At 32.3% G+C, this 25,447-nt stretch overlaps 2 protein-coding genes across 4 annotated transcripts; one reads left to right on the top strand and one right to left on the bottom strand.

The window, feature by feature from the left end:
• Positions 1–486: 486 nt before the first annotated feature.
• Positions 487–24,330, bottom strand: LOC117125514 (solute carrier family 35 member F6-like). Of its 3 annotated transcripts, none has more exons than XM_033272023.1 (14): positions 24,196–24,330; positions 23,488–23,561; positions 22,556–22,611; positions 22,289–22,356; positions 21,744–21,805; positions 20,956–21,035; positions 20,699–20,758; positions 20,115–20,190; positions 14,641–14,735; positions 14,186–14,230; positions 13,300–13,483; positions 3,418–3,543; positions 2,732–2,931; positions 487–1,253 (listed from the first exon to the last, which is right to left on the bottom strand). In XM_033272023.1, exons 1-13 carry the CDS (start codon positions 24,288–24,290, stop codon positions 2,744–2,746), a joined length of 1,209 nt encoding a protein of 402 aa, XP_033127914.1. In that variant the 5' UTR covers positions 24,291–24,330; the 3' UTR covers positions 487–1,253; positions 2,732–2,743. The 3 variants fall into 3 exon arrangements, with proteins under 3 accessions (XP_033127914.1, XP_033127915.1, XP_033127912.1); XM_033272024.1 differs by having other exon boundaries at positions 487–1,205; XM_033272021.1 differs by having other exon boundaries at positions 487–2,931.
• Positions 16,284–19,482, top strand: LOC117125515 (cell adhesion molecule 4-like). Its single transcript, XM_033272025.1, has 2 exons — positions 16,284–17,578; positions 18,042–19,482. The coding sequence occupies exon 2, from the start codon at positions 18,064–18,066 to the stop codon at positions 18,976–18,978; it is 915 nt and encodes a 304-aa protein (XP_033127916.1). The 5' UTR covers positions 16,284–17,578; positions 18,042–18,063; the 3' UTR covers positions 18,979–19,482.
• Positions 24,331–25,447: the final 1,117 nt, after the last annotated feature.

Here is a 25,447-nt window from a genome sequence, read left to right as displayed (position 1 = left end):
CAATTTGTTAGCATGCAAAATGCATAAAAAAAACTGGATTGAAATTGTTGGGATCTGCCCCTTGATTCTGCTGGGGCCCTAGGTGACCCAGACCCCCAATCAATGGGCCCGGACAGGCGAAGATGCCCCGGGGCCCCATCTGCTCTCGGCGGCATTGCCCAGGCCCCCAATATTTTTGGATATTCGAAAAGAAATGGTGGGAGGGGGAGGTTAGGGAGAAAGAACAGTTTCAAATTAAAGTTTCAAATTAAAGTTTCAAATTGCCATTTCTGGCCATCTACAGTGGTAGGTGTCCCACATACAGTATAGAGGTGCCATAGACATAACATTTCATCCTGTTGGGACTGAGGTAAACTGGACCGTCCATATGTAAACAGGGGCCCTTCTATTTCAAATTCCTGAATCCATCACTATAAACATAAAGGTTAATAGTGAAGTAAAGTATTATTATCCTTGAAAATACTAAAAAAGTCAAAACAACAATGTAAATTCGTAGAAATTAGTATCAATTTAATGATGATAACAAAAACTTAACAGAACTTTTAACAAACTGATGGAAAAAGTTACCTTTTACAATACAAAATAACACAGCTATAATAGCAGACATGTTTCAAGAAGCCTCTCCCATCATCAGTAAATGACTGGCCATTATATTTATTTTCTATTAGAAGGTTGGATAGCATTATTCACAATACAATTTAATATTTAATTTACTTTATTATATTGTATATAACCTTTCAAAACTTATTTATTTTGTTCAATTACAAGTCCATATGAGCAATTTCATGTTCTAATAAAATATTTGAGATTTCCAGATTTCCTTACAGACTGTTTATCTTTAATTATCCATTAAGTCATTTGCTAATTATAGCATGCCAAAGTTAAGTAAATAGAGAAAAGTTAATTAATTTATACAAAAATACATTAAATGAGAATAAGTACATTAGCATATAAAGTAAATATAAGCTGTTTGCCTTTCTAAATCTGGACGTTCACTGCACCCGACGCGATTTTATAGAGAACAGAATTCCTTGATGCGTGCGCAATGAGTGGTTCTTAATGGTGATTTGTTCAGACTGCCATCGACAATCAGCAGACAGTGTAGAGTCTGTAGTCCTGATGCCAGAGGATGGTCGCATGGCCGTTTTACAACACAGTGAGTGCCAGGCTTTGGTAAAGTCTATTCAGTGCTATGAAATGAAACACTGAAACACAAATTCCTTATTCAGTTTTGGTCCATCGATTGTGATATGCTATGAACCAAAAATCAAGAAAACCCTCAAAATTTAAATAAAAAATTAGAAATCTTATTTAAAATAACCACACAATTTATCAACTTCCAATGAATATACTCCCCCACTCCCCCCCCCCCACCGTACTTCAGTGTGTTATTGTTCTTTTTGTTTAAGTCTATTGTTTGACAATGTTCAAATGTTATGGATGTTCTTTGATGCCAAAATTTGGAAGTAGCTTTTGTTCTTTCTGTCAATGATATCTCTGTCATAACAGTACTCATAGAATATTTACACGATGAAACTAATTTTCAATTAATTCGTTCTAACACAAAAGAAAAACCTGATTGATGTTAGGACCTGATATTTAACTGTTCTCAAATTATGTCTTTCATAAAGAACCAATTGAACAGGTTTCTGTTAATATCTAGGGGTGGAAACGTATCATAAGTTGAAACTTGATCCCATGCTATCTTAATTTTATTGTAGTACATTCAAAAACTTAGTTAATCTTAGAAGTAAATACTTTCAGAAAATAATTTTTATATTGCAGCTGTGGTGTAGTATTATACAAAGCCTCTTTTCATGTCATGTTTGAATCATGTTTGAATGATGTTATGAAAAGATAATTTTTTGTTTGAAAGAGTTGTGAAACAAATATCGAATTGCAAGTTGCCCTACAGACATTTATTAAACGCATAATTCCTTCGTTTTTTTTTTTTTTCTTTATAAGACAGCTAAATTGTACTTTAATCATAATCCCATTCACAATTCAATTCACTTACAAAAGAAGAATGAGGCATGTCTTTGACATTGTTAATCACAAAGTTTGACTTGTAAGCCAATATCATTGTATGCTTCCTTGATCGTTACTTCAGTGTGTTATTGTTCTTATTTCAACTTTTGTTTGACAATGTTCAAATGCGTTGGATCTTATTTCTCTGATGCCAAAATTTGGCTTCTCTTTATTTCCAAACTGCCAATCATACCCATGCGATAACTTCACACATAATAGAAAGAAACCAATTTTAAATGAATTCCAAAAACAAAAGATTGATGTTGGACTTGACTTCATCTGATTATTCTCCGATAATGTTGTTTAGTTAGAAATAGGCAACTGTCATGCTTCCTTGATCGTTTTACAAAGTACAAACAGGAATACATAGGCCTACGGGGATTTCAAGTTGGGAGAAACTAACATTTTTAAGCAAAATGCAACAAGAATCAATACAAAATGAGGTAGTAATACAGTTCGCCCTTCAATTAGTGACCATCTTGGCAGGGTGGTCTCGGGGTGTGGTCTCTAATTAAAAGATCGATGATCGTTATTTCGTTGTCAGAAAAAGTGGTCTCAAATTAGAAGAGTCTCGGAATTAGAGGGGTCTCGAATTGGAGGGTGCACTGTATACATATACAAATAACAGTTCGGTTCAAAGTCATAAAAAATTAATTTAAACAATACTAAAATAAAATATACATTTTGCTTTCAGAGAAGTTACCTCATTCAAATATCAGGTATCTGGTTCAGTATTTTTCAACAGAGAAGCTTTGTCATTGCTGCTATCATCCACATTATCTTCATCGTTGACGGATGATGTGAAGTTTGGTTGCGAATCATCCCGACAACAAGGTATAAAATCAACCGGCATTAGTCCGTTGTACATTGCAGTTCCAATCATTAGAAACATAAAGCCATCAACTTGATAAATTTAGAACAAAATCAATGTTAAAATCTCAGCTAGTCTCTAAGTGCTACCTTTAGCGTCCTTACTGTTTACATATTAAAAATCAACGTGGTTACAAATAATGGTCTTTTGTTACACAAAATTGAATGTCTCCAGAAAAGGGCAAATTTGATTGCTTAATGACAACCTTTTTTTTTTTCTTACTTTTAACTGAAAGATCATCTCGAAACACATAATCAGAAAGTGGTGTTGTTAGTCTATGAATGAGACTCTTACCTGGATGGACCAATATGAGGAGATTCCTAATGGAACTAACCCACAAAAAAAATGGAATTGTAAAGGAAATGTTTAGGCTTGTTACATAACGTTGATGCATTATGTACGCCTGAGTTTCTCTGGTAAGTTCCATTAGAATCTGACTTAAATCGGTTAATCAAGGTAAGTATTCATGAAATAGACAGAGAGATTAACAAAAATAAATAAACTTAAAGAGATATTACTTTGAAGGATTCCATAGGTAACATCAAATTCTTCTCCAAAACCTTTGTCAAATGCATAATAGATGATCAAGTCCACGAACCAAACCAAAATGGTTCTGCAGGCATCAATCAGGGTCCGATGAACAGCTAAAATGGAAAGAAAAACTATCAAATATAACTAAAACTGAGCCTTAGTTATATACTTTTAATATGTTTTTCTTGCAAATCATTATCACTTTATCAATATTATTATTATTATTATTAGTTTTTATTAGTGTTTCATTTTTCTTTGGTTTTTCTCTTTTCTCAATGTGCCTATATATGGTCATGATGTGCCTATATATATATATATATATGGTCATGATGTGATGAAATTTAATATTCAATTCTCGTTTACTATTAAAAACTATCCCCTGTCGGACACCAACCAGGTATTTATGAGTCAAGGTATTGAGGCCGGGATTACAAGGTAGGACAAGTTACTTACGATCACTTAAATAATTATGGTAAAAACCTATCCCCCACAGGATTTGTTTTTTAAAGGCTTTTCTGGATATACCTCAGAGAGTGTGTCTTTAAGCATAGCATATCTTTGTTCTAATTGAGTCTAAACTAACCAACTTTTTTTGGTTGGAGTCAAATGTTTTCTTTAACTAGAAACTGGCTAATAGATTTCTTATCTAAGAAGTAAATCAGTCCCACCATGAAACATTTTAAAAATCCTTAAATGTTCACAGTCGTACTCTAAAGGATTTTGTAACCTAATTCTTAAGGTTTCAGCTAAGCTAAGAGTAACACAAAACATTAACCTCACATTACGATCAACTTACAATAATACCAGACAAATCCCCACCTGAACATACAAGCTTCATCACAGACGTTCATTTATAACTTATAAATATTGTAATCCTGTTTTAATAAACTCTATCACTTATTAGTAAATTAATGCTATGACAACCTCACTAAAATAATTAGGTCATTATGTGCTAAATTAGGTCATAAGACAGTACCTGATTACCAATAAAAATATGGAAACCATTTTGTCCCCATTGTATTACCAATTTTAAAGAAAATCTTGACTCATAAAGATTCTATGATTCCAGCCTCTAAAACATCGACTAAAAAAAACCGGATATTATTATGTCTAGCATACTTCTAGATTAGAGGAGTTAATGTGTTGTCTTTGGTATTAGACTTGCAATCTAAGTCTGACACGAGCATTCTATTATAGTGTTGTCATTGTTTATAAATTATATTTATTTATTTATTATTACAAAGAATTAAAAGCTAAAAGTTCTGCTACTTGGTAATGCATTTTATATTCATATATTAGTATATTACTACTATAATTATACACACTACTGTGTGACCTTGCTAGTAAATTGAAATTGAATTTAACATTGCTTAACATAATAACAGCTTTGAGAGACTACAATAGTAACAGGGACACATATACCCTTTAAAAACATTAGCATCCAAAAAACCAAAACTTTCTTCAAATTTTAACGTTATAATTTGCATTTAAATATCTCCTAGTATTGAAAAATAAAATTGAGTCTTATATTTAGTTGTGCTAAAAAACTGTGCCCATTATGCACACATGAAGACATTTTTCCTATAAAAATATTAGCATCCAAAAAAACAAAACTTTCTTCAGACAAATTTTAACATTATGATAATTTAAATTTAAATATTGCCTAGTATTGAAAATAAAATTAAGTTAGAAACATTATTGTGTTCAAGTCTTTTATTTAGCTGTGCTCCTAACTGCGCCCATTACAGTACATCATTCCAAGGCTCAATTAAGAATTTTCATGTTTTTTTCCCCTGTCTACAGAATGTACCAGATTTTATCCAACACTAATGATCTGGCAAAGGACAACTTAGGTTGGCACGAACATATCTGTACTTAAAATTGATCTGGGCAATTAAGGCTTAGTGGTACAGTACTGTAAATCAAAGGTAACATGTTGACCTACTTAAAGTATAAAAAAATTGGCATGCATGGATTGAAGCACAAGAATTCAGTTTTTAAATGTACCTAGGTTATTTTTCCAAGGGAATGTTAACACTATTTGAAATACCGCTTTACAATGTCAATTTTGATTATAACAATAAATACTATAATTAATACAAGATGATTTTCAAATATAACTTCATTTCTTTTTAAAGATGTTTGCGGTAAGATTAGGAGAACTAATATCATAGACTTTTAATTAAATATTGAGAGCTCATTATCAAGTAAGTGTTAAACTTAATAATCAAGTAATTTATATAGTGTTAGAAAGAAAACTAGAATGCAAAAATGTTCAAATTTCAACAAGCTCGTCCATATTAACAATGACAAAAATAAAGTTGAAAATAACACTAAATGATGATGACAATAATGATGATATATTTATGGTGAGGTTGATAATGGTGATAATGAATATCTCAATAATGATAATTATGATGATGAGATGATATTTTTTGTTAATGGTAATGATGATGACAAGGATGAGGAGGAGAATGATGAGGATGAGGATGAGGATAAGGATGATGAGGATGATGAAGATGAGGAGTATGAGGATTAGGAAGATGATGAGGAGGAGGAGGAGATGATGAGGAGGATGAGTAGTAGGAGGGCATTACCATGCAATGTTTTTTTTGTTAATTGTGATGATGAGGATAATGATGATGATGATGAGGAGGATGATGAAAAAGAGGATGATTATGAGGATATGGTATTGAGGTTGATATGGTGATAATAAATGATGATGATGATAAACCTGAAGATAATGCTGATGATCTAAATGACAATGATGCTAAGAAATTAAACTACCGGTAATTAAGTCAATTAAAATAAAGACCAAAATCAATGCTCGATCCAAAGCTTTTAGACTGCAGTCATCTTGAGCAAATTAATCCCATTCGCTGGATCCCATTATTCTTGGTTTTTACACCGCCAAGGTCAGCAAAGGTTACGCACTAAAATTAAACCTCTCATAAAAATCTATAAATACACAAGAGACTTGAACATCTCATACCAGGTACTAAGATGATGTAATCTGTGATATTTTCAGGATCAGTGGCATGTTTAATATACCACTGTTCTCAGACTTCTAAGAATTTTTGTAAATATGCTACCAGGAATGAAAACAAAATATATTTTTTTGGAACATCACTGCAACTTCTCTTTGAGGTTATTATGTTAACCCACATTCTGGTCGACGTAGTACTTAAGATATGTCCAGAGGGCGCTATGCAAACATATACAGCATATATATGAACCAAGTTCATCATTATTGTATGGTATCATTATTATTACCATGCAACTTCTGATTCAAACTAAGTAAAATTTAATATTTACCAATTGTTACAATATCCGAAAACCATTAAAGTAACAGTACGAAACATCAGTAACAGTAACTAAAAGGAATATATTGAAAATATCTCCATGTTAATAGCAACATCAACAATAACAAAGTTAGAGTGGGAAAATATACTATTGAAAGATTATCATAGACTGCAAAAAAAAAAACAAAAAAAAAAAACAGTAAAAAAAGAATATCTATAATTATAAAACCATTTCCATGAATTATTTGCCAAGGTTAAAGAAACATTAATTATGCATATCCATATGTACCTACTCAATTAATCCTACAATGAGCTGAAAACCTTTGATGCTGAACTAACCAAGCATCACATCAACCTATCCCAGCTGTGGCCTGGATTCTTTCCAGCTGAATCCTTACAATGCACGTACTCAAGTAGTATGAAAAACCAAGGAGGGCACTTGTCTTAAGCGCCATTAATGAGGTCTTTGAAAGGATTCCGTTTATCAACAAACGACTGACTGTATTTCAAATGAAAAGAAACAATATGGCTGATTTTTTTGTTTAATTTAAATTCACCCTTTATTAAAAAGATTTTTTTTCTCACTTAATGGAACCTATAAAAATACCCATTGTATATTATTTACATAGACCCTGAATTTTTCTTGTAATCAATTAATTATTTTTGTAGTAAATTGTCTGTAAATCAGTGAAGAGTGAATTGCTTTTTTGATCCATTGAAAAGAGCTATTTAACATTTTATTATTTGTTTTCGGGGGTGGGGGAGGGCGGCTTTTAGAGAGGAAGTGATGTCACATGTGGTATTCACATGTTATGACAATTGACAGACGTGGTATTTTTAATATATAAAAATGCTTTGACTTTAAGAATTTGGAAAGCTTCAATAGCTATCAAAAACTCTGGAAAAACCTTTATCTCTAACATAGATTTATTTAATCATCATATATTCTACGGAATGATTTATTTCCAGAACTTATTTAAGAGAAACTTTCAGAGTCAGGAAGCAAAGACAGACAGATGTACACCCATCACAAAGATAGGAAAGCATCAGCTATTTGTTTTCCTCAATTTTCAAATGTCTTTTAATTGAGATGGCCATGACTTCTGTGGCACGGGTCAGTGAGGCAATGAGCAGAGAATTACGTTTCGTGCAGCAACTCAGAGATGCTACGTCTCCTTGAGCATCGTGGCTTGATTAACGAACAGCAAGGATTACGAAAACAACAACTTCAATTGCCTCTTGCCTTTATGGAACACAAAACAATCAACCAGAAAAAAAAACACCTAACACAAAAGGCACCCAATTTGAGACACAAGCTAGGTTAAAGGTCGTACTTGTTTTCTAAAGATTAACATTGCCAGAAAATACAAACTTGAAACGTGACAATTTAGCTGACTAGATTAGATGTAGTCGGTTGGTTGTTGACATGCGTGCATTTGAGACAGTGTCTCTCTTAGAAGCAGAAGGATTTTGAAAGTTAACTATCAGATTTTCTCCCGAGTGCCATCCCTATAAATCAATTTCTTATGTTCTAAGCAGTTGATATATATTATTGATGGACAAAAGAAAGCTTTTCAAATTCTCATAGGATAAAAACATTTAACAACAAAAACATCCAATTAAAATCCTAACAACTTTTTGTTTCAGAGACCATAGCTTTCAGTTAAATATTGGAATAGAAAGAATAGAATTTAAACTCATTTAATTAATAAAATTATCTATTTTATTTCTTCAATAATAGAAAATACTGATAGCAGTCGTTGGGCAGTCAATCGAGAAAAATAAAAGTAAAATCTAGTGTCATCAAAATATAGGCTTAACAAAATCCTGTCAAAAAAAAAAAAAATAGTAAAATATTTATTAATTTACTTGCTTTTTAAATATGTGTTTTTCATTCATTCATCAGTTCATTATATTTTAAATGATAAAAATGAATTATTCCCTCCCCCCTTCCCATACCTCTGTACCACCTTCCTCCTTCCCCAGTATCAGCCCCCAAACACAAATAGACAACCAGGAATACTCATTATTATAAGGTACTTCAATTATTTAACTATGATTTTCTTTAGTTTTGCCTAATGAAATTTACAAAGTAAATAAAAATGAAGACAGCAAAAAAAAAAAAGAAGAGAAATATCATGATTGTTTGTAATTTGGCCGTGCACCAAGACTCATTGCAAATGGCCAGACTATTCTAAAGATCGGCACTGATTGCGTCGTACGAAGGGCATACGACCGTCGTACAACGAATCCAACTCGACTCCCTCCGAGTGCTACACAACATGACACCGTCTGCCGATTGTCGGTGGCTGTCTGAATGGATCGTTATTAAAAACAATCCGTTGAGTGTGCATTTCAGCGTTGCATTCTACATAGAATTGCATTGGTCGATGTCCATTGGCGGCAGTGATGCGTGTCCAGATTAATAAACAGACACAAAATACATCCTGATGATTAATAAAAGGTATTTAATATTTTAAATTGTACAAGAAAATATTTAAACTAGTGTAATCTTTTTCCTGTACAAGTCTGGCAACTACTCTATCAACTGTAATGCAAAATAATTTAAACTTGAAAAATTCCTTTGAGTCTAGTACAGTTTGCTCAAAGGTCCCCTTGGAAAAAAAAAATGTCAATAATAAATTACATAAATAACTTCAACAATTTTATCAACAATCCAAATAATTTTAAATACAAGCATCTCTGGAAATATATTTACTGTAATATTTTCCATTAAAGTGAAAGATATAAATTCAATAATAAAAGAATTTGTAAAAACGATGAATATTTTTATCATTATTATATAGAAAAATGTTATAAAATTTAATGCGATTGCATTAAACAAAACAAGTTTTATAAAGCACAAAGATATCTAATATAATCTCAATCGCTCTACACAATTAAAATTATTTATTTTACCGAAATAAAATGAAATTAAAACTGGTAAAAGTATATTAATCAATAATTCATCAATTATAACTACAATTCCATATCCAATATCTAATTATACAAACAGTTAAAACGTCAAATAAAAACAATAAATGTAACATTAAAATAGTAACAATAAAAGTAACATTATGGAATACTGCCCCAGGGAGCTCAGTATGTGTTTCTTAGGTGTTTTTAGACAATGATCAGAATAATGATGCGAAGCACAAAAGATGACTTGACATACGCTGCAAGTCTGACATATTTAACTTCAGATATCAATTTCATTCATTCCGATTAAACATTCTCATACAATGTTTGACACGAAAAGTACAACCACAGACATACTTTTCAAAAGGTTGCCTAAATTATTCTAAAAATTGCCTTTTCTATTACAAAAAACATTTGTAAACTACTGTATAATGCTGTTGTTTAAATAATGTTTTTGTTTCTATAAATATAATTTCACATTTGGAAATGTACTTATTGATTGTCACGTTATATCTTTCGAACGCTAACACAATGGGGGTGTCTATACAAGCTTGAACTTGGTCATATTCGTCTATCTAAAACTAATCAGTACATGTTGTGACCTACATTTAATATTTATAGACAAACACCATTATATATTTCCATTGTTTTTTTGTATTGTATTAAGTAGAATGTGTATGTTTTGCTTTTTGTTGTAATAACTTCAAAAGATAACAAAGAGCATGATATCTATTCTTACTTTTACATTGTATCCACATGATTTAAAACGTACATTAGTATATACTTCAATAGCATGGTAAAGGTTATGAGTATTTATATAACCGTTTTTCTTGTGGTTATTAATAATCGCTTGAACAAATACATTTGTACAATTTTCTACACCCCAACGGGTCTCAATAGGGAATCACTCATGCGTGACCATCCTGAGCGTCCCACATTCTCTGCATATGTAGATTTGGCCAAATTGCGTCCTAGAATCCACACGACGAGGAAAATTTAAAACGTTCTCGCATGCGCAGAAGACTTTTAGTGACATCATTACATTCTATGTCCTACCGTCGTCATGCAATCAAAAGTTCCCTACTGATGCTATGCTGCTGTCAGTAGGTGCAAGAACCCATCAAAAGAGGGCTGAGGTGGAACAGACCCTGAGCACTGGATTGAGGTACACTGGGCCTATGGTTTATAGTCCTATTGAGGTACACTGGGCCTATGGTTTATAGTCCTATTGAGGTACACTGGGCCTATGGTTTATAGTCCTATTGAGGTACACTGGGCCTATGGTTTATAGTCCTATTGAGGCACACTGGGCCTATGGTTTATAGTACTTATCTGAGAAGTCTTGGTTATAGCAACTGTGAGATTTAAAAAGTACTAATCACAAGGCTGCTTTTGGTTTACCCTCAAATCACAAAACTCACTCAAATCTAAGCTCAAAATGTTCCAAAGACTTATAGGGGAAAATAATTTTATTACTTATAAACTTATTAAATATAAAGATATAAGGTTTCTATAAAAAATTAATACAGTTAAACTTGCCTAAGTCGACTTAGCTTAACTTGAATAATTACTAAGTTAATCTTATTTTACATGCCAAATTTTCAATGTGTTTGTCATTAATTAACGATCTGTAAGTGAAATTTTATCTAAGTCGAACAATTTTTCAATGCCGTTTTGGATTCAAGTAAGGCAAGTTCAACTATATTAAAAAAAAAAAAAAACAAATATAAAAGTGGAATATTTAACCACTGCAACACGTAGCTCAAGAAATACACTTTGTCTCTCTAACACCTTAATAAAAATGCCTTTTCATTGTCAATTTCAATTTTCACGAACATATTATATGGATTAATGAAATCTTTTACAATGAAATTATTGTAGCACAGGAGCGTGTTTAGCGTTAGTGCATCATTACAAGGCAATTGTAATTTATCAGTGTAGTGTTTCTCCCAAGTCTCATTCAATTTAAATCCACCAGTCTTCTGATAGTCATGATACTGGCAAGCGAGGGAAGCAGACATGAATTCAAGTTTGTCTCAGAAAGCCTAACCAAGTTATGTATAAATCAATACTATCGAAAGGTCCACTGATTAATCTCAGATCGAAATGCACGCCATCGTGTCGGGATTCAATATTTCAACATTAATTATATCATCATTAGGAATCAATATTATCTTGTTAATTTTTATATTTTTTATTTACTGTGCAAAAAATGACAAAATACATTCCGAATTCTTTAACATTTATAAAAGAAGTTAAATTATATTATAATTATGAAAGGTACATATTTATCAGCAATAACAACTTTGATAATTTTTTAAGAAAATGGCGTTGCTTTGAAACACTGTTTGACGATTATACTTAATTTGACTGTTATGTGTAACCTGATTATTAATAATTAATTTATTTATTTTTAAGTTAATTAAGTATTGATCACATTGTTTTTGTTTCTATAAGTGAGAATTTTTGTATTCATATAAAACTAAGTGATGTTCTTTATTGTTATAATTTATAGGATTTTGTTGCATTGAGAAAATAAATAAATAATTAAAAAAAATTATAAATCAATTTTGCAATATTTCATATTTCTAATTTTTTGCCATACAAATCTTTTGTTAAAAATACAAGTATTGCAACCACAAAGTTACAAGAACGATAAAGTTCTTAGGTTGTTGTAATTGGTTGTTGCATCAGTTGATGGCTACAGTTCAGACAAGCACTAAAGCCAGGCACCACTGGAACCTCTTCACATTTGGGGTGAACATGCTAGGTGTCCACACTATGAGGGTTACCTGGATTTATCTCAGCAAGGCAATATTATCAATAATAATAATAATAATAATAATAATAATAATAACAATAATAATAATAATAATAATAAATATGATTTATATAGCGCACATGTTCACTTAAAAAGTGCTCAAGCTTTAACATTGTGTCATTAACTGTAATTGGTCCAATTGTTTTTTACCAGACTCTACAGTGAGAAAATAGAAATGTTGGATTGGATTGGATTTATTCGGTGTAAACACCAAGGATAGCCCACGAAATTCTAGAAGAAGACTTTTTCCAGTGGGGTCCTTCTGGTGGGGATTAGGCAGTACACTGGGAGACAATCCCCTACTCTTTTCCGAAGAGTGTACTGCGTTCTTTAACGTGCACATGGGCCATAAATGCACACGGGACCAACGGCTTAAACGTCTCATCCGAAAGATTATTGTAACTTGTATTTCAGCCCTCCAGCTGAAACACAAGAAGAGGCAGCGATGGGAATTAAACCGGGGACCTAGAGATCTCCACGGTTCAGCGCACACACAGTGGCTACCACCAGATTAGCCTACTGAGCTAAGCTCATGTTGATGTATATTTGACCCAGGGTCAACTGGGTACCTTGTCTGAGTTGAGATTCCTGTGTTGATCACGATTCATGCAAAGTGCGAGTAAACCCAGACAGGTTAAGACTACAATTTCTCAACCGGACTTACTGAAGCCTGAAAAGACCCTGTAGTATGCCTATATCTAATATTTATGGAGGCCACTCTGCATATTGTAATTAAAGTTGTCTGCCTTGATAAACTTTTATATCCCTTTTATAGTTTTCAGTGAACCACAGAAACAAGGGTTTAATGTTTTTAAATGTTTACTAACCTGTCAATGATTTTGTTACTGACAATCCAAAGAAGTTGTAGAAAGCAATGGAGCAGAGATAGAGAAGGCTGAATATAAGCAACTTGGTGCTGTTTTTGATTTGATAGAGGGCGTCAATGCTGTCTTCGTAGCGTCCGGTCGGTGCAGAATGGTCAGGAATATAGTACAATATTGGCAGAACTATCTGTAAAATGCAACAACTTAATGACAAAAAAACAGCAAAAAAATTAAATATTTAATGGAAGCAGACCATCATAAATGACACACCTTAACAAAGGTGTAAGCGTCTTAAATGATGAAATGAAATGTTTATTATTTTGCATTTATAAATCATATCTATATGCAACTCTGTGAAATATAATAATACAATAATATATTTATTTCCTCTGTACAGAAAGGATAAAGCCAAAGAGAAACAAGGTTCCTATACAAGATTTGGCAGACCAAAACATCAAACATGAATTTGTTATCTGTTTCTGCTGTTGTTGTTACTGCTGTTGCAGTTGATGTTATTGCAGCTCTAGTTGTTACTGTTGCTGTGAGGGATGGTGCCAGAGAGCCCCCTCGGGGAGAAAACCACAATTTGTCGGGAAGAAAAAAATTATATATATTTTCTACATATTATTAGACTCTAAAATCGATTAAATAAGCCTTTAAAGCTGCTAAATTGTCATATTTTTTTAGGACTTCACCCACTGGACCATTTTCGAAAAACTTTGAATGGCGCCTGAATACGTCCCCTTGCTCTTGTCGAGGACGTCGGGGACCTCAGACGACCTGCCCCACCCCACCAGGCGCCACCCCTGGTTGCAGTTGTAGTTGTTGCTGCTGTAGCTGTTATTGCTGTTGTCATTAGTGTTGCTGTTGTTGCTATTACAATACTTACAAAACTCATGATCAGCACACCAAAGCTTCCTTCCATTCCAACAACCTAGGATTTAATTCCAATAATGAAATAATGAAACTAATGAATTTTAAAAAATAAAAATAATAGTAATGAAAACTAAGAATGTCTTATCTTACACTGCATATTTAAAACTTACTTGAAATCTCTGATCTATTTCATATTTTTGTTTTATAGTATAGTATAACCACTATTTAAAACTTATTCAATAAAAATAATATTATTCTACCATAAGATCATGATTAAAAACACATGATACATGAAAAACAGTTTAATATAAAAACATCAAAAATAGCAAATACATTATAAAAACACTTAAAAACCATTATATATGGTCCATTTCTATGTGGCCCCTACATATCAGCTCTGCTGGTAGGATCACAAAATTAAAATGATGTTGAAATAAAATAATTACTGATTAGTGTAGGTGACATTACCTGCAGTGGAGGATATCCTTTGGTCTTTAGAAACAGTTCTTCTATGATCATCTGGGTGGCACTAATAAACTGGCTCCCAAGAATCAGAACAATTCCTGAAATGACCACAATATAATGAAAATAATATAACAAGGTTCTGAATTCATATATCTATATATACATACATACATACATTCAAACATATAGGCAGATTCAAGGGGGGCCCAGCTCTTATTTACCTTGGCTAATCCCACCTAAATTTTCCAACATTTACAAAAAAAAAGGTGGGGGGGGGGGGAAGAATACTGTATAACATTCAAAATTTTAGTGACAGTGCCAATTCTGGAAATCAAGAAATGCCATAGACATAACATTTTGTACCTCAGTTCCAACCATGGTGGGCCGGCCTAAAGTAGAGGGGACCCTTTTATTTAACCTAGCCAATAACAGTACCACATTACTACTGTATCTCGTCAGTAAATCAATAGAATAAGAATATATGAGTAAACATATTTAAATGCCAGTGACCAATAACAAAATAGCTTAGACAACATTATCAGCCATTTAGATTACTATGGAGCAGTCTATTGAATATATAATTCTATGGGCTGATTAACATGAGGCCCAGCCAGATGTGTTGTCCTCTCCCCATTGGTCAAACCTTTTTTTGAAAGGGGAAATTTCAAATTTAAGTCTGAGAGTGCTGCTTCGCGATTCAAATTTTTTTTTTCTTCAATATACCACTCCATAAATGCCTCATAAGCTTACGCTTACACTATTTTTATATATAGTTCATTGGTATTTTTATTTCTTAATCCTCAATGTTATTGATACTATTTTTAATCTGTTGACTTATCAAATTCATAGAAGATGTAGATGCCAAAACACTATTTTATATATAGTTCATTGATATTTTTATTTCTTTAGTCCTCGTTGTTATTGATACTCTTTTTAATCTGTTGACTTATCAAATTCATAGAAGATGTAGATGCCAAAACACTATTTTATATAGTTCATTGATATTTTTATTTCTTTAGTCCTCGTTGTTATTGATACTATTTTTATCTGTTGACTTATCAAATTCATAGAAGATAAAGATGCCTAAACTTTTATTTATATGTAGTTCACTGATATTATAATTTCTTCAATCCTCAATGTTATTGATACTATTTTTATTCTGTCAAATTATGAAATTCATAGAAGATGAAGATGCCAAAATTTTTTTTTTTATATAGTTCATTCATAATTTATTTTCTTTAATCCTTGATGTAATACTGATACTATTTTTATTCTGTTGATTTATCAACTTCATTGAAGATTACCATGCAATCCCATAAACTGATACATACAACGTCAATGTCGATGTGTTATTCAGTCCCGTAATGAACACTTGAGAAAGTAATCCACAACCATCCAGAAGTTTTCCCCTCGCCCCACTGTTTAGACTTCTTTTTTTTAAGGGGGAAATTCAAGTCAGCCTAACTGGTACTGGTACTGGTATTGAGTATTTATTGCGCCTTTCCCTTGCGGTTATGAAGCGCAAGCCAAGCCTCAATAATTCAGGAAAACAATGGTAGGTATAAAATCAGTCATTATTCAAGAACCCCATGCATTACAATAGTTACTAGTCACAATAAATAACAAAAACAAATAAATAGGTTACAACAGATTACAGTCTAAGTGCCACTTCACACTTCAAATACTTGTGTTTCAATAGACTGCTTTATAATAGTGAATGCCTCATAAACTTTCTTTTTTTTTAAAGGGGGAAATTCAAGTCAGTCTAACTGGTACTGGTACTGGAATTGGGTATTTATATTGCGCCTTTCCCTTGCGGTTATAAACTCAAGCCAAGCCTCAATAATTCAGAAAAACAATGGTAGGCATAAAATTAGTCACTATTCAAAGAACCCCATGCATTACAATAGTACAGTCACACAAACAAAAAAAACAAATAAAAGTTACAACAGATTACAGTCTAAGTGCCAATTCACACTTCAAATTGTTATTCAATAGACTGCTTTATAGTGAATGCCTCATAAACTTACGCCTAAACTTTTATTTATATTTCTTATCTTATTTTATTAAGTTCAAAACCAATGGTGATTTAAACTGCGGCTAACAGGTTGAATCTAGATGTAATAAAATTTATGTGATAATTTAAACAATGATGTTAAAAATTGAAAATAACCTTAAAAACACTTACATAGATTTAACAATTTTACTTTTAAAAACATTCCAACTATCATAAAAGAGATCGATATCTAAACAAGTAACAAGCAGACTATTAAATTGACTGGGAAATCATTGAAAAATTCCCTGTTTTGTGCTATCAACACGACCATATGAAATGTGGAGCAAAAACCTCCTGAGAATATGAGCCAGAACATTCAAATTAAACATAGAAACAAGAGAATTCAAAGACTTATATTTATTTTTATATTAAAAAAATTCATGTCAAAAACAATTCTACGATTTCCAAAAGAAACAAGAGAGACATTACAATTCAAGTGCGGGTACACAGTAAAGTCCACCATTGTTTATGAATCTACAATTCCCAAACATCAAACCAAGCACCTTATTTGCTATTGACACAGTTCACTGATATTTTCATTTCTTCAATCCCTGATGTTATTTATACTGTTTTTATTATGTTCACTTTTCGTAGAAGATTACCACTAAATAAACTCATACCCCACCATTGTTCATGAACCTACAATTACTCCACATCAAAACCGGAATTCATCGAAATCAAGTATCTTATTTGCTTTCGACACAGCTCATTTATACTTTAATTTCTTCAATCCCCTATTTTACTTATACTGTTTTTATTATGTTGATCTTTCATAAAAGGCTACCACTATATAAACCCATTCATACAACTTCAATGTCATGTACTATTCAGTTCCGTAATAAACCAGCCGAAGGTAAGCCATAATCTGAGGGCTCTTCTGTAAAGGTAAGCATTATCATTCTGTATAATTCAGTATCATTCTGATATAATCATAATTAATTTCTCCTTTTTTGTGTGATTGTCTTGTGAGTATTAGGGCATCTGTTATATAAATTAAATTGGCTTACTGTATACCGTGCATTGAAGTACACTTCAGCTAAAAGTTTTTGCTTATAAAATTTTCAATGCATAATTTTATTGATTTTAATTCTTGATATTTCGATTCAGTCATTTAAAAACACAAATTTGCCAGAACCAACTCTTACTGCTTGCACTCATAATATTCCTCAGGGTAACGTAATTTCATTGTAATAATTTTGTTGTACTGTAACCAGAAATTGAATAAAATAAATTAAAAAATAAAATATAATTCATAATCTAGGGCCTACCTGTACTATCATTCCAATAAAAAAAAAATTTACAAGAATTTTTATTATGTATGATGTTAAATGATTAATTTCTTTCCTAGTTATTACCTGGTAACACAAACAATGTGTATACTTATAACATCCATCAAGGAACTGGTAATGAATGTGGTACAAGCAATTCTATTTTTCCTTGCATATTGTGAGGCTGTTCAATTCCTTCACCAGCCAATGGACCACTCAGCAGTAGAGAGAAGACGAGCACACGTTACCTGTATCTTCAAAGACATCACCGATTACATGGAAGAAAAATACAATGTCATCTGGACTAAAGATACTTACATCATCAGCGAACCAAGTAATGGATTTGATCTTGATCGGTTTAGTTTCCATGACCACTATGTCGACAGTCGACACTTACTAAGGATTGACCCTGTCAAGAGGGAGGATAAGGGAGGATACAGGTGCCATTTGCGCTATAATGGTGAAGTATTATTAACATCTAACATTGGTATGCTCACCATTCGTGAAATCCCATCAGATAAATACCCACTCGTTAAACTTGGAAAGCCAACTTACACAATGGGTGAGGAGGTCACGATAACATGTTTGTGTGAAAAGACAAATCCAGTAGCACGCCTGAAATGGGCATCAGAGTACAGACAGCTGTTACGACCAACCACTAATTCCAGAGAAAATAATACACATATTTGGATTGAAGCAATTGTTTCTGCAGTCCCGAATCTCGATGGCATTAAATTTGTATGTAAAATGATTGTAGAAGATGAAACTGCTCCAAGGTACTCACAAAGTGAAGAGCTCCATATCATTGATATCTTGGAAACTACATCTAAGGAACCATCTCGACAGACACATAAACAACAATACATGACACGTTTCCTTTTACCTAAAAATGTGCCACAAGTTGAAATGGATGAAACTTTTGCTAAAGGGGGTACACGGCCAATCGCTTATAGTTTAGGAATCATTGTCACACAAAGTGTTTGTGCTTCAGTAATACTTGTTGCTATGGCAACCTGAACTGTCATTTAGATTAACACTAAAGCCCTAAACTTCTGGCCGAATTTGGCCCACAAAATAGATTAATTTGGCCTGCAAGAAAAAAAATGTCATAAATGTCTTGTCATAAAATATAAGCATCACACCAACATTATGTGAAACCAAACTTTGTCTCTCTGTTTTACTCTGGTCACTGTGTTTTGTCAATAGTGTTTGCACTTAATTTTACATGGTTAATAAAAACTTAGTCTACCACGAACAGTGCTCATAAAAATACAAAGGACAATTGCATGTGGAAAATTGTGTAAATACAGGTAAAATTAATGTTCATGCTCCTTGTTTTTCAAAAACCATGTCTACACTCTCATCCTAGGCTTTTTTTTATTGGGTTCAATCATATTGGTAAAGCGACACTTTAAAGCTCACAAAAAAACTCAATTTATAAGGAACCAGGGGCCTTAGGCCTACAGTATATGTGATCTTGCAGTTTCAAACTGGAATGAATTAGAATAATATTAATATTCAGCTTTACAGTGAGAATATTTGAGGGGTGGGATTTTCTTTTTTTTAAGTTACAAAAAAAAAAGAATTGATTTTTTTCAACACAATTTTGATTTATACTACCGCCGGTTCCATAGCACGGCCACTACGACTGTTTCACGCTTGGGTAACTCTGACATTTTTTTTCCTTGTGGTTGGTACTACTACTACGAAGGTGATACAATGTCGGTTGTTGCGATTTGTACCTTTTTTAACACATTTAATAAGTAAATGAAGCTGGTGAGCTTGACCTGATACATAGTGCAGTAGTTTATTTTAATCACGTGTCTTACTCCAATTAAAGTTCCCTCTTCCAATCCCAAACGACAAAAAAATTAGCTCCATATTGCAAGGAGACCTATAGTGTACGTATATTCAGTTTCTACATTTAAGAAAAAAAACTTTTTTATAACACCCCTCATCTTCTACAAACTTTTATACAGACCGTTTTGATAATCTTTCTTTAAAACTTTTTTCCGCCCGCCCCTTCACTTAAATATTCACTATGTACAGCCTCCAGATCACCAAGGGCTATAATTTGAACCATGCCCCTCAACCCAGTAAATATTTGTTTTATATAACATCAGTAATATAAAGGTTTTACTTTTGGTACTCACCTAACACTGTTTTGGAGCTATAACCTGCCTCCTCATCTTGCAGTACACTGGATAGACCAACAAGTAATAAACCAAACTTCCAAAAGCAAAAATGTAACCATAAACAACATTATCCACATCATCATTATCAACATCACTGACATCATCATTATCATTAAAATCATTGTTATTATTATCTACATTTATCATTACCAACATTATCAACAACATCATCATCACCACTGTCATTGTCATCGTTGTTATCGTTATCAACATTTATCATCATCATCATATTTCTCACTAAGAATAATCATTACCTTATCTTTATCAACAACATAACTGTTCTCAATATTATTATCATTATCAACATAATCATCAAATCATCTTCAACATCACTGTTATCAATAGTATCATTAACATTATCTTCATTATCCTCATAAGCAACATTAGCATAATCATTGTGCTCATCACAACAATTGTACTAAACTAAAAAAAAAAACACAATCATATAATCACCACTAATAACATCATTATCATCATTCAAATAATAATCATAATCACAAAAATCATTGTCAAAACCATCTTCATAACAACAATATTCTTACCATTGTAAGTACAATTCCTGACCAGTGATAACACTTCAATTTCCTTTTAAGGAAGAGCCTCTGAAATATATAAATATACTTTAATCACAAATAGACACGAACATTGAGAGGCCAAGATCACTCAGCCTTATTAATGTCAACCACTTTTGATACACTAAAATATATAAAAAATAGCAACATCACTATTGTCATCATTTGTTGTTATTACTATGTATTATTATTTATTTTTATAGTTTTTATATTAAAGCAAAGCCTACCGACAGAATTCCAGCAAAGACAATTATGGAACCTCGCAACATTTGCCAGACTGAGGCAGTGACATAGAGAAGACCAATACCTGAAATAAATTTATTAATTAATGTATCTTATAATTATATTAATGTATCTTGTGTAAGGCAAGACTTTTTTTATACCTTGATTAGCGAACCCACCGACCTCAAATATTGATGATTTTGAATAAGAATAAAATTTTATTTTTGGCCAATTAGCACACCCGCCGCCACGAAAAAGTGGAAATTTCAGAAAAAATAAAATTATTATTTACTTTTAATTACGCCCTTCACTGCCTTGAAATCTTTAAAGATAAGATATGTATATTTCTTCCTAATTATATAAATTTGAAGAATTAAACCATCCTTTTTTACATTCACCAATAAAATTTTATTTTATTTTCTAATCTGTCTGGATGTTTTTGGCAGACATATGTGATAAATAAGAAAACTAAATTATATTTTTATTCCGCCCTCCTCCGATGATCTGTAAAATAATTTGTACGCAAAACAAAGAATAAAAAAAGTCTCTCGCCTAATACGTTAAATATGTTGCATATTTCTGTACTACTTTTGATATCTGATTTCTTGGTATAGGATAATTACTCTTGTCACTGGTTTAATTCCTACTTAAATCAATTTCTTGTTGATTCAACCTACTTTAACACAAGCATTAAGTATGGCAGTTTTGGGTGAAAAAAATTATTTAAGAATTAATTTAAGTAGGTAAACTTTCTTGTTATTTTAACAATTTAAAATTGAATAATTGCACTTACCAGCTAAAGTTGTTCCAAATAAATCACACAAAGTAGGAATTATAAAGATGAACTGAAATACTCTACATAAAGAAGAGAAAACTTTTAAACATTGGAAACATTGAATATGAAATATTATAAATGATAATGATTCTGTCACTAGAAAATGGAGTTTTTCCTGAATCACTCAAGTTAGCAGTTGACATGTCGACAAGGACGCGAAGCCCCACCCACAAAGTCACGAAAACCTTAGACAATGGCGGCTAGACTCAAATGGATGCGTACACACTTAACAGGCAGACTTCAATCTGTTAATGTTGATGGCCAATTATCTTCTTCAAAATGTATATGTTCCACAGTGCTCTGGGCTCTGTTTTGGGCCTAATTCTGTTCAACATCTACATGTTACCACTGGGGAAACTAATACGGTGTCATAATCTCAACTTTCATAAGTATGCCGATAACACTCAAATATATATATCTCTCAATAAAAATCTACTAGTCCTAATGGTTTCTAATAACAAAATAATTAAAAATATTACAATTATACATAAATGAATGCAAACCTTGGTTGATTCAACTGCTTGATCTGTGTTTCGTCGTCATTATTCTGTATACTAAAACTTTGCCTAAACTATATATAAAAAAAAAGATTATTAATACATATTAGTAAAAAACAATGGTATAAGATGTACAATCAAATACAATTAACTTAATCTGTGGACAAGGACAAAAAAGAGTCAAAACACAACCCCTTCCCCAGCTCCTCCACCCCCATTTACTTACTGAATCAGTAGCTACTGTATATGAATTCCAGCTGCCCCCGTACTAACCTGTTTCCTTTCATAGTGTCGAGATATTAGAAGCGCAACAAGGCATGTACTTTCACCTAAAAAAGTTATATTTGAAATCAGTTTTAAAATTAACTTTATTTTTGTTAGATTCCAATTCCACTTATTGCATTAAACATAATCATTAACTTCTTTATTATACTTTTATAATTTGATGTTAAATTTCAATTATATTTTATATGAATAGACCTAGCAATAAAATATTTTGTAACTTCTATTCAAAACAGGTCCATGGATTTTGTAAGCCGCTTATTTTCTACTGTCTGCAAATAATGGTGATTTTGAATCAAAATATTATTTTATTTTTGGCCAATTAGCCACCATGAAAAAATGAAAATTCAATTCAATTCAATTTTCTCCCCCCCCCCCACCTCCTCTGATGATCTTCAAAAAAATAAGTTTGTTAAAAAAGGAATAAAAAAAACTAAATTAGGCCTAAAAAAAAATCAATTGTTTGCCCTTCCTTTTTTGAAATAATAAAAATGGGCAGGTTCGAAAAGTTTTCATTTTTTTTAAAAGATACTCAAATGGAATAAAAATAACCCACAGAGGCCTAGAATGGCAATATCTTACATCAGACAACAACTTTAGACTAATTTGTAGGGCATCTGGCAAAACAAAAAATAATGCACTCAATTTTTTTTAAATTTGTAAAAAAAACCTAAAAAAAACCTTTTTTTTTTAAAAAGTTTTTTTGTTTTTCCGTCCTATTTTTTTCCAGTGAGTTAGGACGGAGGCATTGACATCTAACCCAGAGACATTTTATTAAGAAAAAAATCTATTTTTTTGCACATCCCAATTGAATGCATAGGGGCCTAAATATAATATTTTTGCTTGCTGCACAAAAAGTTTTTTTCCAAGCCTGATGGTCTTTATGTGTATGTATCAAAAAATGCAAATCCTCTAGAACTTACCTATAAACATAAGGACAGTTTGAAACCAAGGATGGTCAAATTCATGTACGTCTGTCCCGTTTCGTCCAACAACACTATATCAAAACACAAAAAACATATTAGAAAATATTTTTTGCTGTAAGTAGTGTAAAAAGAAATTTCACAGATAGTTATTGTTGAGAACTAGGAGTAGAGGGGAGGGAGGTGTGGCCGAGACTTATTAGGAGACCCAAACATTTTGGCAGCTGGGTAATGAAAAAAAACCCTGCAAGATTGCATCATCAGTTTCACTACCTACCAAAGCCATTGCAAATACTAACCTATTAAGTATTATTATGGAAATTTCAAATAGGGCCTAGGAGCTTTGAGTAAGGCCCGGGCTAGGCTATTATAGCCTATGTATTGTCAATACAATACGCAATTAACCATTACATTTACACCTTAAAGTTTCACCCAGAGAGGGAACTGGGACTATATAGGGGCCTACTAGCCGGTCTCTAGTAGTAATACTAGGCCTGACTACTACTAGCTGGCCTAGCCTAGGCATATCATACATAGTCTGTGTAGGAGGTCAGCAGTAGCACTCTCGCTGGGTTAAGTGGTGCCTATCCAGTTCGGACCGTAGGCTACGGCAGGCCTAGGTGCTAGTTCAAAATTTGACGAGGTAACAAAACTACCTAGTTGAATAATACCAAAAAAAACAAAAACGAAGTACATGAATTGACTTACTTGCAATCATTTTGGGCCTTCTTACTTAGCGTGTTGATACTTCCAGTAACGAGCATCCCAAGAGCCAATAACATCTGCTTAGCTGTAAGCGCCATGTTTCGGTTCTAATTCTTTAAACGATCACCTGATCAACATTATCACATGCCATATTGTTTGCTTCTTATTGGATGGAAGTTCGCGGAAGTTCAAAGAAATAATCAGCATCGGCAATTTATAAGATTAAGATATAATTTTTTGAAAATTATAAAAACAGGGAAATTTTGATTTTTTAAAAATATAAACAAATCAATGCTTTAATTTATTTGTACAAACAGTACTCTAGGGGAGGGGGTAGACACTTTTGTACACTCTTACATATGCATAAAATGTTGATTCAAAATAACACGCAATATGTCAAATAATGGTAAAATTATAATGGAACCATGGATTTAATATAAATTTTTAAGCAACTGAGTACATTGCTTTAGTTGACTGTTTTTGCAAAATCAACATTTTTTTGTACACTTATAGATGGGATGGAGGGGGTACTGAAAGAGTACTGTTTGTACACTTGAGAAAATGCTGATAATTGTGAACGACCCCTTAATAGGCCCTATAAAAAAAAGTACTGTATTCAAAGTTTATCACCCTATAGGCTCAAAAGTGATGAGGGACAGAGGCTTTTATTTTTATTTTGCTAAAGCCAAAAATATCACCCTTGGGTTGTTTGCTGTTGCATTGATATATAATGATATATAAAAAAAATGAAAAAAACCCTTTTTTTTCAACAACAACAACAAAAAATTTCCACCCAAATTTTTTCAATACCATAGAAGACATGCGGGCGAGAGTGATAAACTAATCATTTTTTTTTTACCATGGGCCATACATGTAAGAAAAATATTTTATACACTTTACAGTCTATTATGTTATGTTAGTAACTGGCAGAGAAAATTTATGATCTATCATCATTTGAAACAAAATCTGCTGAATATTTTTAACCCATTTTTTTTTTCCAGAAAAAGAGCAATCCAAAATATTTTTTTTGAAACATTGATACATGTCATGGTTTAAACTTTTTTAAATAATGGAAGATGTAGAGAGTTAGCTATAAAATGTGGTAATTTTAACTACTTTTTTTTTTTTTGCACAGTTAATTTCAGTGGGAGAGCCACCCCTGGGAGGCACATACTTTTTTCCTTAGATACACCAGTGCACCTCTGCCAAGCCCCACATCATTAGAATTGGTAGTAATTCTAGCTAGACAATAACC

Source organism: Anneissia japonica, unplaced genomic scaffold, assembly GCF_011630105.1.
Source record: "Anneissia japonica isolate Jap-2015-1 unplaced genomic scaffold, ASM1163010v1 scaffold7731_len1735946_cov199, whole genome shotgun sequence".
Taxonomy (NCBI): domain Eukaryota; kingdom Metazoa; phylum Echinodermata; class Crinoidea; order Comatulida; family Comatulidae; genus Anneissia; species Anneissia japonica.
Note: the sequence above shows the minus strand (reverse complement) of the source record. Positions and strands in the feature narration are given on the sequence as shown.